Here is a 14,656-nt window from a genome sequence, read left to right as displayed (position 1 = left end):
TTGCCGCACCCAGCACGTATCCGGGTGCACCCACGGCTAATCCGCACCCCAAACGCACTTAGTGCAGGTGCCTTGGGCTCCATAGCATACTAGTGCTTCTTAGATGGCAGTAGATTGATTACGTCTCGGCATGTACAAGAAGGGAGGATTAGTTGATCAACGATACATCTTATACCAATTGATAGACTTACTCAACCTTGCAATAGCAGTCATGACGATGGCATGATCTAGAATGATTTATGGAAGAAATGGAAAGAAACACAGAAGGAAATGTTCTCATTTCATTATTCAACATGCCAATCATACAGAGATGCAAAATCGCCACTTATACTAACAACCTGGCATTGTAACCGACTTAATACACGTGGCATGTAATATACTATACTACTCACTAATAAAACCAACTACCACACCAAGTAATACTACCAAGCACGATAACCATGCTCACTTGACTCCATTACTCAGGTTCTTATAAGAGATTCTTGAGAGGGGGTGATCGAAGCTTGATTGAGCAAACTTGAGGTTGTCCAAGAGGCTCGATTTATACAACTAGTGGAATATTCTCGCAATCCCATGGATGTAGGCTTGAAATAGCTGAACCACGTAAATCTCCATGTGCTCCTTTTCTCTACTTGCGTATTTACTTCCTTGTGTGCTTAGTTATTGCTTGTTAGTTGCTTTACCTTTGTCCCGGTTGTATGTTTTCCGATATTGTTCATTGAGATGAAATATCTCGGTGTTGTTTCACTGCACTATACCCCAACAATTGACGTGGTATCCTTCTGAAGTTTTATCAACGGAAAAGCAGACCTATAAGATATCGAGTGCTATCTCCACCTATTGGTTAATTGGTTCAAGCAAACACCAAGAGATCCACAATTGCAAAGCAAAGCAGGCTTTGTTATTTCATTTAGCCTTCAGTTGCAGTTGCATAAGGTTTTTGACAGAGCCAGAAAGAGTTCATACCATACTTCTTTGAATGTGCATTTATATCATATCAATGTGCAAAAGAAATGATTTTGATGACCTCCCTATATCTTCCAGAATGCAGGAAGCATATTTTTTTTCATGCATAAGTGGGGAAAGGGGCGAAGAGAAATAGATCACGGTTGGCCGTCAAGCTGGCGGTTGGCTCTATGCAGAGAGCAGCTTAAGCTACTGTTTCCTCTTCTTCACACCATTTCTGGAGTTCACCTTCAACCATACGTTGTGCAGCTGAGGCGTTCTCAGCCGCCTTCAAAGCGATGTCTGTTGCTTCCTTTATTTCCTCTATTGCTTTCAAACCTGCCTCTAATTTATCTTCTGCTTCGTCTTTGTTTGCATTGATTATCTCTAGTTGTACCATCACAGCAGCAACTTTCATTTCTGCTAAATTGCTGGATTCCTCCATTTTTCCCTTCAAAGATTCGAACTCCTCCCTTGAAATCTTAATCTTGGCAGGAGAATCTGGCCGTGGCGTTGGTTGTGTTTCGCTCAAGACCTTAATCCCATCGTGGACTCTCTTCTCTGACTCTCTCGCCACTTCAGCCTCTTGTAATGCAAGTTGCAGCTTTGCTTCTGCTTCCGCTGTTCTGCTTCGTGCAGTTTCAGCTTCGTGCTTGAGCTCTTCAGTAGTACCCTGCAGCTCTTCAGCTTCCCGGCGTGCATTTTCAGCTACCAATAATAGCTGATCCGTTTCTTTTTCTTCTGCAGCCGCTAGCTTCTCCTGAAATTCGGCATGTTTCCTCTTCACATTCTCCAATTCAAGCTTAAGAGAACTCACCAAGCTTTGGAGAGAGCTTTCTTCTTCTGTAACTTCTTGCAATGTCCTTGTGGCCTCATTGAGCTCTGTGGTTACCCCTCTCACAGAACCCATTTCGGAGGCATGAGCATTTTTCATCTCCTCCTGTAGAACTTCAATATCAGCATTTATTTCTGCGAGCTTTGCTTCAATGGTTACGCTCAGATCAGGATCATATTCATTCTTCAAAGATAGCAGCTGTTTTTCTGCTTCATCCTTGCCGGCTTTACAAGTTTGAATTCGAGTTTCTTTTTCGGCAGCAATCTTCACCTGCTCTCGTTCAGCTTGTTGAGAGGCGAGCTTTAATTGTTGAACAGATTCATTCATTGCAGAGATTTCCTTTGAAACTTCACTAACCTTCTCCGCGTTCATATTAGCCGAACGTTGTGCTTCTGCAGCTTGTTGAAATGCAGCGGATTTTGCTTCCAAAGCTGAATCAAAATCCTGCCGGATTTTATTGAGATCTTGCTTTGCTGCATCAAGCTCAGCAGCAGTGGCCAAGTACTGCTCTCTTGCTTGCTGCAATTCATGTTTCCGAACCACGTTTCCCAAGTGTTTCTGAGATTTTTGCTCTTCTAGTAGTTTTCCCTTTCTCTTCACAGCCTCCGTAGCCTCAATGGCAGATTTCTTGGACTCACTTACAGTTTCAAGCCTGTTAGTCAAGTCTTCCATGGTTCTTTTTGCCCATTGGAGTTCAGTAAGTGCTCGAACTCTGGTAGTTTGAGCACTCCCAAGCTTTTGCTTAATCTTGTTGAATTGTTTTTGGGCCAAGAGAAGTTGTGTCTCCTTGTCTATCACATTCTGCAAAGCAGAATCAGATTAGACATCTGGTTTTCCTCGTAAAATTCAGAAACTCGAGCGAAAAACGTAATAAATTTCTCTGATAATCAACCATGAAAATGGTGGTTGGTTTACCTCTGAAGATTTTGATCTCCTGACGTTAGGCTTCCTCCTACTTAAAGCAACTTCCCCGAATAAACTGACAGCAGCTTTTACAGATTGAAATGGCGCCCTGGTGTCGATCTCTCCTACCTCCGTCCTTGGCGATCCTTGAGCCTTTGGTAGCTCTTTTATTCGTACGTTCACCATTCTACCAGACTACCACTATTTTTTACAAGATATATTGCCTGCAAATATTACCATGAACAGCATTCATACTCTGGGTATATATATATATATATATATACCATATTACAGGCCATATTGGTATCAGCAGAAATTTTACCACCATTTACCAGAAATATGCAGGGAATTCAAATCACAGATACAGAGACAATCATAAGGAGAATAAGTAAAAGGGTCGAAACGGGGACGTGTTCTTGTGTTGTGTTTGTTAGCGTATGTGCATTTTCTTATCAGAAAATGTAGAATCTACAAACAAAAACAGTTACCTTACAAGAGTCCTTGATCAAACTCGGCGCAACCACGACGATCTTAGGGTTAGAAGAAGATAAAAGAAGAGAAAGCAGAGCCTGGGAGCTTCTTTGGTTCTCTGGCTTTTCGTTTTTGAAGGTCTGATCTGGCTCTTGTTCTCAAAAAGAAAGAAACACAGTTTGTTTTGCTATTTTTGAAGGGGAGAAGGTAACGGTTTTTTCGCGGGTTTTTAACGGTTAGTGGCAACCATTACAGGAATAGTATTTGAGAAAAGAATGACCACCCTTAGGCATTAACTATAAAACAATCCTTAAATTGACCAACCCACTTGGCTGCAGCTCAGCCTCCATTGTTTGCAGGCTTTTTTTCACTCTCAACTGTATATTAGACTTCATATTACTGTCAATGTGTTGGTAATGGATCTTTAATATAATGGAGGAAGAGGAGTGTGTGGATCCAATTACAGGAAGATTTAAGGCAAGATAAAGGCATATATTGTGTATAAAGATTAAGAGAAATTAAAACAAGACCCTTCTCATAATTTTGAATAGTAATACAAAGTGCTTGAATTATTGAAACAAGAAGCGACAAGCCCACCTCGACTCGTATTGTGAAAAAACACAAAACCAAGCCGCGATGCTACACCGAATTGGAATCAAAAGAGAGAGCAAACAACTGCTGATTGCTGACAACTATTTCTTTTCTATTAGTGCGAAAGGAAGGCAGTAACAACTGTCTTTGAAGGTGAATCTGAGTGGATTAGCACTCATGGTTTCCAGAGGATAGTGGTTTCTGCAATCATGGATGTCACGATGTATGGATCCATGTTAGAAGCGGGCCTCCTGTCCTCAAAGTACCCCTTCCCGGCCTTCTCTGTGTCTCGGCCAACCCTGATAGATGCCCCACGGTTTGCAACTCCCTGTCGAGTAATGAAAATGTCAATGGAACTTCAAGGCCAATCAATTTCTTATCTTTATGTAACTAAGGTATATAAGCTTGATCCAGAGAAGCATTTAAGCAGACAATCTGGCAATTCATTCCAAGAAAAATATATGCACAACCAGTATGCTGTGTATGGGTTTCTATCATCAAACATCATAAAATTGTGTAAATTATTCCGGAAAAAGTTACCAAAGTAGGTGTCATTACCCATAGGAAAGTGTTGATGTCAGCTGTTTCATGTCGTCCTGTGAGGCGACGTTCATTTCCTTCTCCATATGCAGCAATGTGTTCTTTATGCCTCAGTCCTAGTTTTTCAATTGCTTTCTTGATGACCTCATAGCCTCCATCGCTTCTCATAGACTCAGTGCTGAAACATAAGCCAAAGACATTGGCAATCAGCGAGATAAAGACGAATAGAGACTCTCGCAATCATGTGTAATCATGTTACTGTTATTTGCAATGACAAGCATTAGAAAGATAACACGCTGCATATTTACCTGTAATTAGTGTGTGCACCAGCTCCATTCCAATCACCCTGGTTTAAAAAGAATTCAAGTCAACATGCAAGGCGAGCTCCAGAAATTCAACCTAAACTATACGTTTCTTGTGCCTTGTTTCGAATGGAAAACAAGCACAAGATAGAATCATATTATAAAGCAGTCCTTACCTGAATTGGCTTGGGATCGAAGGAGAGCACCACCCCAGCAATCTCAGTGATCCTCTGTTTATATAAAACAAATATGTTCAGGACAACATAACAGTAGAAATAAGACTTCTACTAACAAAAAACATTATATCGAATTAGTAACAAAATCTTCGAAAACAGATATGTTGTGTTTTACCTCCAAAATGTAACGAGCAACCCACAACTCATCACCGGCAGAAATACCAACAGAAGGGCCAACTTGAAATTCCCACTGCAACGATATGATCAATGGTCGATAGTTAGAAAACTAAATAGATCAACTAATAAGAATAGAATAACACTCCAGTCCTGAAAATTTTAAATAGGGAAATAGAACAAAAAAGACCAAAACTTGTCATATTACTTGGCCTGGCATCACTTCTCCGTTTATCCCACTTATGTTGATGCCTGCGTAGAGACAGGCCTTGTAGTGGGAGTCCACAATGTCTCTCCCAAAGGCTTTGTCAGCTCCAGCAGCACAATAGTACGGACCCTGTTTCCGCGCATTAAACGAATTCAACTCATAAATCTGCTATGAGAACTTAAACCTTCAAAATTGAGGCCTAATAAAAAAGTGAAATTGATTACCTGTGGACCAGGATAGCCACCAATCGGCCATCCAATAGGCCACTTGACATCTTTTTGCAGCAAAGTGTACTCTTGTTCAATACCATACCTGATTTACCAAGTTAGATTGAAAAGGGTAATAAATAGAATTCAAGAAAGAAAAATAAAGAAAGAAACAAGAAGTTGTAAGACTTGGTGATTATACCAAGGTACTTCAGCGACAACATCAGGATGGCTGAATATCTTAGAAGCAGCACATCTCTTGTTGGTCGGGATCGGATCTCCGGCTGGAGTGTAAGCATCACACATAACCTGATCCAATTAAATAATCCCAAGTAAAAAAACAGAAGTGATATAACTAAAAAGAATTCAACAGAAAAGGGAAAGTACTCACAAGTATATTGTTTCCCCTCCTAAATGGATCCTTGAAAATGGCCTGAGGACTAATTAATACATACATGAAATCAATCAAATGAAATTTTAAAAAAAAAAACATGTAATCTAACACTATATGATAAAATTAAACTCTGTAAATGCTCACTATAAGATCACTTCACTATCTTCTCCCGGTGCCTGTCCCGTGCTAGAACCATCATAATTCCACTTGGGAAGCTTTGAAGGATCGCTAACTGGTCCAGGAATAGTCTTCATTTATAACAAAAACAAAAGAGATAAGATTTATGTCATATATATTTTACTCAACTAAAAATCCAAACAACAGAAACAATAAGTTCACTTTACCCTTGCTTTGCTTCGCAGGTCCAAACCCGAGCCACCGATCCTGCCCAGAAATTTTTAAAAAAAATTCGGCCACAGAAAATTTGTTAGAAATTCACACACCAAACAATCAAACTATATTGTTAGTTTTGGGATTCCGGTTCCTGTGGATACATCGAATTATCCACAAGGATTTGTTCTTCCCAAGCATGTTCTTAACAAAATTGAACACAATATTCAGAGCACACACTTCATAACTATCAAAAATCAAAATTTTAGAAACAAACTCAATCTGGTAAGGAAGACACAAAACCTCAAATGAACAAAAACTAACAATAAAGGAGAATCATAGTACATAAAGCAAATATCATTGATTTGATTAAGGAAGAAGAAGAGACGCACCATATGTACTCAGCGATGATCTTGTCAGTGGAATCTGAGAGATTGAGGTTGATGAGATCTGAAAGCAGCGACATGTCCAAGAACAACACTCACACAGAAACAACACTCCACAATTGAATCTCTCTCTACCTCTGTTTCTGTATTTCTCTGTGATTGTAGAAGTTGAGAGACGTGAGCAGAAGGGGGAGGGTTGTGTTGGCGTTTTATATAGTATTTTTTGAAACAAGAGGGATCTTGTTCTTGGTTGACGATGTATTTTATGGAAAGTAAACGGACAATAAAAAAAATTAAAAAATATGATTTTATAAATATATTTAATCATATTTATCTATTTATTTATTTGAGTTAGCTTTTCATTTGCCTGAGGAGAGAATCTGGTCGATGGGATCCACGTCAGTGTTTATTTCTCGGTTGAGTACTCCGTACAACAAGTAATTTTCTTGGAAACAAGTTGATAGTGTCGTGGTGAATTTTTTTTGAGTTAAATTGTTGTATAGACGTTTTTAGTTTGATTTTCAATAGGAGTAATATATTTACAGCCACATATTAAGGATCCGTTTCATAGATAGTTTTGATAATAGCATATATTGTAGTATATATTGTAGATAATGAATAGTGATAATAAATGGTAGCATATATGGTTCATGAAATGCTGATAGGTATTTGGTATTACTTTTGCTGGTAACATATATGGGCCCCGTTTGGAGGAGTTTTTTTTGTAGCATTTATACTACTTGCTAGTATAAATGCTACTACCTTATCAAACGAGTTTTTTTGACACGTAATCCGAGACATTTTTACTCAGCATTTTATGCTACTTTTGACATGCTACTTGTATGAAGCATTTTAGTAGCATTTCACCGTTAAAAGTCAATATTATCCCCATTATTTTTTTTATTCCATTTATACCCTCACTTCATGTGCTATTATAAATTAATTAATAAATAAATAAATTTATTGATATTATAAAATATTTATCATTTGATATATGCTATTCAGTAAAAATGTTACCAGCAAAAATCAACCAAACACCACACAACATTCGAGCAGCATTTCTGCTACTAAAATTCTCTAACATTTCTGCTACCACCATTTCTACTAGTATATCTGCTATTTTCAAAATGCCTTACCAAACTAGGCCATGGTGTTAAGATTATTGTGTAAATTACGTGTAGGGTTATTATGCATTTAAGTTGTAAAGAATTTATAATAATATTAAAAACCATTTAAATAAATGTAATAATTTATTTAACAACTATAAAATTAAATTTATATATTTATTAAATAATAATTATTTTTATTTCCATTATTATTACATTAATATAAATTATTATTATTAATAATTATAATATAGCATTAATAAATTATTTTTCATAATAATTATTATTAATATGCTATATTATTAATGGCATAATTATTAATATGCCATATTAATGGAAAGAGAAATATGCTATATTATAATTATTAATGGCATATTTATCTTTCCATTATGCCATTATTATTATTGAAGACAAAATATGTCATTAATATTCATTTCATCCGTCTACACCTACAAACCACCACTTGTCAACCACCATCAACAAACCACAAAATCAACCACCATCAACAAGTACCTGCAGACCACCATCAGCCGCTCATTGATTCACCATCACGGGTGTGCTCAGGCCGACCTGCATCTTCACCTGCACCACTGCACGCACGCTCGAGCCCTAAGAGAGAAGGTTGTACAATGACCGATGAAGGTTGTGCTCGTCACAGCGATGGTGATTAAGGTTGTGCTCGTCATCGGAGGAGGACGAGCTGGAGGAGAAGGCGTTGATGAGGAAGAAAAGGTGCAGAGAGCTGTGATGTAGGTAGATGTATGGCTAGTAGGGTGTGTTCAACGAGGAAGAGAGAGGTGAAGAAGATGGGGTAATTAGAGTATCATATTGAAAAGTTGAGGGTAATTTGGTAAGAAAATGTGAAATGTTAGGAAATGGTCAAGAAATTGTTCATTTGAGAACAATTTGAAAATCACAATATTATTATTTTGGAATGGTCTCGGAATATGGACCCTCAAATGATTGTTTGGTAGAGCTCAACAATTTATTATTCGAAACAATAAATTCTTGTGTAAAATAGTTGCCAAAATGGATCCTATATATATATATATATATATATATCTAACTCAGTCGATTACTATCAAAACAATTTTTTTTTTTTTTTTTGGAAAGGCCCACAGGCCACACACACGCTAAGCCATGCCCGAGGGGTATGAAGGCCACCACAATGGATGGAAAACTACCCAAATCCCAAACCCCCTGATGAGAATAGAATCTTGTACCTCAAGATCCTGGACAGACAACCTGATCAACCAAGCTATCTCTCATGCTCACTATCAAAACAACTTAACATAAAAGGTCTTGTGGAGAAAATTGAATAGTTGGCTAACAAGTCCTTGTCGTTTTGTTGGTGGTGGCCCACTGTCTCACTTGAAACCTCCAAACAGATCTATAGACCAGAGAGAGCTGGTGTGGATAGAATCTTCAGCCAAATTAATGGGATTCTCATTCACGCGCGCTATTGGTATCGCGTACCGTCACGTCTTCTACTTGTCTAAGTCTAATAAATTATGTTTTTTTTTTTATCTCATTTAATGGCTCATTTGTATTTTTTAAAGGTGTCCACGGTCGCTTTTTGGCAGTTTGATAGGTTTTTTAAAATTTTTGATCGGTCTTTATTAAAATATATTTGACAATAACCAATCAAATGATCGGTTTGATAGTCAATTCAGTTTGGCACCAATTTTTTTTATGTCTTCCAACCCTATCAGAATTTGAATTTAGTGAAATATCCAAAAAATATGTCTATCAAATTATTATCGGTTATAAAAAAAGTGTTCTAGTCCTCCATAATTATTATTTTTGGAATATTTCGATTCTCTTTTTTTTTTTAAATACCTTGATAAATTGCAACTATTGATTTCATTAAAAGTTGCCATTTTCAGTCAACTCCTTCAAATTAAAACAAAATCATAACATAACAAGGGGACATATTATTCTCTCTTCTCAAGATATTTTAAACACATATAATTATATATTTTTTAAATATATATATATATATATATATAAAATTAACTCTTAAGTCATCACCCACCCACACACACGTGACTAGCCAATGAAGTTGGAGAGATTACTTTTCTTTTTCCAAGATTTACTAGAAGACTTTTTGGGTAGCAAAAGGTCAGACTTTAATTAAAGTTATCAAACTCCTTTATTTTCTTGGTTGCAAATGTTGACTTGACTTACTTTTAGCCGGACAAACAAAAGAAATTCTAATTTGGAGATTCCACACACACCGATCCACAAAGGTAGTAACATTAAAGTTTTCGTTGAAAATCTGAAATATTTAATTACAATGTAATTTGTGTATTTTTTTTCCAAAAAAATCATGTACAGTACTTTAATGACCTACTTTCAGGTTATACTTCTATCTAAAAATAATATAATAAAAAAAAATGTTTATTGCACTTAAAAACTTGGCACCTTTGTTATTGGGATTCATCGATAGCTTTTGGCATTTGATGAGAGTTCACCACACTCATATTTATGTTGTTGATTATCTTGTAGGTTTGCTTTGTTTGGTGTTTGCTTTGGATCAATATCCAATATTATGCTAGGGACATGATCATCTTGTTTTTTGTTTTGGTTTGGGCACTATGATACTGTTTGGAGGCAACAGATTTGTTTGGTTTGTTTGGTTGGTTGGAGATGTTTCTTGGTTGGCAATGTCGACTTTGGCTTGTTCACGCTTGATACTTGTGTTGGAGCACATGTGGGTATTGGCTCGGTTCCCTTCGCTAAGGTGGAGATTTGTGTTGACTCAAGTTAAGTATTGGTTGTTGACATCATGATTGCTTGCTTGTTGGCGTTCTTGGTGGTTCTTCTGGGTTATCCACACTTGGTGGAGTTGTTTTAGAGTAGATAAAGTTGTTTGTATGTTTGAAACTCGCGAAGGTAGAGATTTGTGGAATTTTTGACTCATTTATGTGCATATGTTATTGCTTTTCTACTGTTACCATCCAGACTGGCCCAGGTGTCGTCTGGACAGATCTTTTCGAACACCTCTAGGTGTCGTTCAAACATTTAGCCCAGTTTCATGTTAGAAGAGCATTCGTCTAGCCAGTTATCACCCACCTGAGCCGTTTGGACACCTGATGAGATTCTACAATTCACTCAACAGCTTTATATAGAATTTTAAGACTTCTTTCTCATAACATTCAATCGATTTGGTGTTTTGATTGTGGATATGGGTGGTCTAGCCACTAACATATACATCTCAAATTTTAAAACGATCGTATTATGTCATCTACTTCTGGGACCATTGACTATCTATCAAGGGCTAGTAGCTAGCTAATCCGTCAAATAAATGGGACTGCTTTTGTTTGCTTTCTTGCAATTGTTGGAAGCCACAAAGGTCACATTACAAGGCTAGATTATCTTGAAAAGCCAACTTTGAAATTGATTTTTTAATTTTTTGCAACTACTCTACAAGTTCAGTAATGCCCGAATCAGGACACCATCTAAACTTAATTAATTAGTTTTAATTCATTGTGTGTTTGCTTCTTCTAATCCTGGCATCACATGATTAATAATTAGCTTATTTAATTTATGAACAATTTATTATCATTCTTAATAAATTGTTTAATACATTGAAACCAATTAAATTAAACTTTGTGTGTTTTTTAAATTTTTTTTTTTGTTTGAATGATAGGGAATGGGTGGTACAAGACGATTGATTCATCACAAACAAGAAAATTGAGTTTGCCGTCGCTAGCATCAAGTGTGTGTCTTGACTTACTATTACTTCCTAGGGCTAGGTACGGACACAAATGTGAAATGTCAATGATATCTTTCCATTATTTTGGCTTCAATAAAATCTATTCGTCAATTAGTGGAAGGTGATTGGTTATTCCTCCCTCTCACATCGCCCGGATAGAAAGTCATGCAATACTTTATATGGACAGAAGCATCCTTAACTAACATGACGCATTTAAAAGTCGTGTCGATGAGAGGCTCAAAACGAACAATATTATATTAATGGGTTGGGCCTGCATCATGAGGATTGAGAATGAATTATTCTAGCTTAAGCACTTAAATTCATTCACTATATTGATATCCCTACAACTTTTTTTTTTGATAAAGCAACAATATATTCAAACAACTAAAACAGTACAAGAAAATAAAACAGGGCATCGAAAACAGATGGCCTGAGAATATGCAAGAACCAAAACAAAAAATTACAAACTAGATAAGCATCCACTTGATGTCCATAAATATTTTAAAGCAGAAAACATGAACTCAAGATATCTTCCAATTTATATTTTCAGCCCCAGTGGTCTAGTTCTGGGACTTTGCCATGTATCTGATGTATGATGCGTCCATGCGATTGTGCTTATAATCACCTTGCCATCTGATGACAGCATGTACTGGTACCACCTGGTTGTGATCCTAAACAAATGAGAGAGGACCAACTGTGCTAGCATCAAGAGCACATAGAAAGACACAGAAAAAAAGAAACCAAAAGGGGAAGACAAAAAAAAAAAAAAAAAAGTGTTTAGAACAACACAAATACACATACCCAGTGTTTAGACCAGAAGACACACTCACCCAACAACACATATCCCCAGACACACAGTGTTTAACCCACAAAACACACGCACCCAGTGTTTGTAACCCCAAAATACACCCAACGTATTGATCAGAACACACAGAGAAAGAGATAACACACACCCCCCCAATCCCCAGTGTTTTTAGAACCATCTCACATAATCAGATGAGCGCCTGACTCCTTCCCTTGCTAGCAGATCAGCCATAGCATTTCTTTCTCGCCGAATATGATGTACCTGGAAATTTTTTAACTGCAATTTTGCAATGCTGATTGCGTTCATTGATTGTTCAAGTCGCCAAGGTGTGACTCCATTTTTTGAGACCCATTTGAAAGCATTTTGAGAGTCTGTTTCCAGAATGATCCCTACATGTGAGGGCAAAACCGACAATGTAGATAACTCCAGAGCTTTTCTAATAGCTCTCAACTCTGCTTCATTTGATTCGCAAATTCCAATGTGGCAAGAGAAAAAGCATATTATCGAGCCATACTCACTTCTCAGCACACCACCAATCCCTGACCTTCCCGGCTTACCCAATGAGGATCCATCTACATTCCATTTTAACCAGCCCTGGCTTGGGGGATTCCACATCAGTGCTGTGGATGGTCTTTTAGACCTTGTATTTGTCCAGAATTTTATACACTCCGGGGACTGAGCCAGCTGAAAACTTTGATAAGGGAAATGAGGCACTATGTAAGTAGCCCAGTATTTCAATCGAACAAAAATTAAATGATATATATCCAGCCAATTGACATCCTTTCCTTCAAAAATCAGCTCATTTCTTGCCTTCCAAATAGACCACACAACCACATAGAACAATAAGCACCATATTTTCCTCTGTGTGCTCCCTTGTGAAACCATAGACTCCCATTGTTCAAACATGTTATTAATATCAGCAGAGGGACACCAGCAGAAACCCCACCATTTCATAATGCGATACCATACCGATAGAGGTCCAGCACATTGGCAAAATAAATGATCAACAGATTCAATTTCAGTAGCACAAAACGGACACAAGTTTTCCGAGTCATGTAATATACCCTTCCTAGTAAGGGAATCCCTCGTTTGGAGTTTCTTCTGGACTAGAATCCATACAAAAATCTCTACTTTTGGTGGGGCCAAATTTTTCCAAACAATAGTAGTATTAGGAAGGTTGTCAGTTGGCATACTTTGTAGCAAGACATCTAACAGCTTGTGGTAAGCTGACTTTACATTGAAATCTCCATTACAACTAAATTTCCAGATTCTCCTATCAATCCTGGCAGGACTTAATATATATGAGGATAGACCTTGCATCATTTCATTCACAAGAGATTCCTCCCAGTGAAAGAGTCTCCTTCTCCATACAAAGTTCCATTCCCATTTATAATTCACCCAAATTCCCATATTCACAATCTTCTCACTGCGTTGAAGAGAAATATTGTATAACCGTGGAAACAACTCCTTGAGGGATCTGTCAGTCAACCAAGTATCATGCCAAAACAAAGTTTTCATCCCATTCCCCACTATAATACCAATGCCGTCTGTATACAATGAACAAGAAGCCAAAGATTGCATATTCTTCCACAAAGGCGAGGCTGATTGAGAAGTGGGAATATCATTAGAATGAACAGCCAAACTGGTACCATATTTCTCCAGAATAACCTTTCTCCATAGGCTATTTTCCTCACTAACATAGCGCCATATCCACTTGAAAAGAAGGGCTTTATTTTTTAGGGTAATATCAGCAATGCCCAAACCACCTTTTGACTTTGGCTTCCAAACCTGCTCCCATTTTACACAGTGGATCCTTTTCTTTTCTTCAGTTCCCCCCCACAAAAAATTCCTCTGTAGAGATTCTAACTTTTTAGCGACCGATGATGGAATTTTGAATATGGACATGTAATAAATTGGGAGGTTTGATAGTGCAGATTTGATCAACGTCAATCTGCCCCCAATCGATAGTTGCTTGCCTTTCCAGCTTGCAAGTCTACGCTGGAACTTTTCTACTATCGGTTTCCATGATCTGGATAGCTTGAGGTTTGCCCCTAGAGGCATTCCAAGATATTTAATTGGCAGCGATTCTGCTCTACAATGATGAGTGGCAGCCAAATCTTCTAGCCATGATTTACATTTGCCTATCCCCACGATGGAACTTTTATGGAAATTTACTTTTAGCCCAGAAATTACTTGGAAACATCTCAGGATTCTCTTCACTGCTTGAAGATATTTTTCTTTGGCTTTGCAGAATACAAGAGTGTCATCAGCATATTGGATGTGAGAGATACTGAGCCTATGCTTTTGAACCACTACACCTTTAAGCAAGCCAACCTCTTCTGCTTTCAAGAACAACTGGTGTAGACCTTCAGCTGCGATGTTGAACAAGAAGGGAGATAAGGGATCGCCCTGCCTGATTCCTTTGTGCATTTCAAAGACTGGTGATGGTGACCCATTCACTAAAACAGATACACTGGCAGAGGTAATACATTCAGTGATCCATTTTCGCCATCTCTCTCCAAAGCCCATCGCTTCCATTACATGATTTATGTAATCCCATTTCACA

General features: G+C 37.6%; 2 protein-coding genes across 2 annotated transcripts; both read right to left on the bottom strand.

The window, feature by feature from the left end:
• Positions 1-280: 280 nt before the first annotated feature.
• LOC119999011 (WEB family protein At1g12150-like) lies at positions 281-2,870 on the bottom strand. Its single transcript, XM_038846503.1, has 2 exons — positions 2,696-2,870; positions 281-2,581 (listed from the first exon to the last, which is right to left on the bottom strand). The coding sequence occupies exons 1-2, from the start codon at positions 2,867-2,869 to the stop codon at positions 1,151-1,153; spliced, it is 1,605 nt and encodes a 534-aa protein (XP_038702431.1). The 5' UTR covers position 2,870; the 3' UTR covers positions 281-1,150.
• A 792-nt stretch (positions 2,871-3,662) lies between these two features.
• On the bottom strand, positions 3,663-6,659 carry LOC119998185 (glutamine synthetase nodule isozyme). The gene is made up of 12 exons (XM_038845436.1): positions 6,468-6,659; positions 6,090-6,129; positions 5,890-5,993; positions 5,743-5,791; positions 5,554-5,660; positions 5,370-5,457; positions 5,146-5,274; positions 4,939-5,013; positions 4,764-4,817; positions 4,594-4,631; positions 4,304-4,463; positions 3,663-4,073 (listed from the first exon to the last, which is right to left on the bottom strand). The coding sequence occupies exons 1-12, from the start codon at positions 6,539-6,541 to the stop codon at positions 3,921-3,923; spliced, it is 1,071 nt and encodes a 356-aa protein (XP_038701364.1). The 5' UTR covers positions 6,542-6,659; the 3' UTR covers positions 3,663-3,920.
• Positions 6,660-14,656: the final 7,997 nt, after the last annotated feature.

Source organism: Tripterygium wilfordii, chromosome 5 (genome assembly GCF_013401445.1).
Source record: "Tripterygium wilfordii isolate XIE 37 chromosome 5, ASM1340144v1, whole genome shotgun sequence".
Taxonomy (NCBI): Eukaryota; Viridiplantae; Streptophyta; class Magnoliopsida; order Celastrales; family Celastraceae; genus Tripterygium; species Tripterygium wilfordii.
This window is presented reverse-complemented; position numbering and strand designations above follow the sequence as displayed.

Excerpts from the sequence above, each read along its gene's own strand:
- LOC119999011 (XM_038846503.1), bottom strand. The coding sequence starts at position 2,869 with ATGGTGAACGTACGAATAAAAGAGCTACCAAAGGCTCAAGGATCGCCA. Across the intron at positions 2,582-2,695 it reads GGAGATCAAAATCTTCAGAG|AATGTGATAGACAAGGAGAC; the intron begins GTAAACCAACCA and ends TCTGCTTTGCAG.
- LOC119998185 (XM_038845436.1), bottom strand. The coding sequence starts at position 6,541 with ATGTCGCTGCTTTCAGATCTCATCAACCTCAATCTCTCAGATTCCACT. Across the intron at positions 5,275-5,369 it reads GTGGCTATCCTGGTCCACAG|GGTCCGTACTATTGTGCTGC; the intron begins GTAATCAATTTC and ends GCGCGGAAACAG. Across the intron at positions 4,818-4,938 it reads TTGCTCGTTACATTTTGGAG|AGGATCACTGAGATTGCTGG; the intron begins GTAAAACACAAC and ends TTATATAAACAG.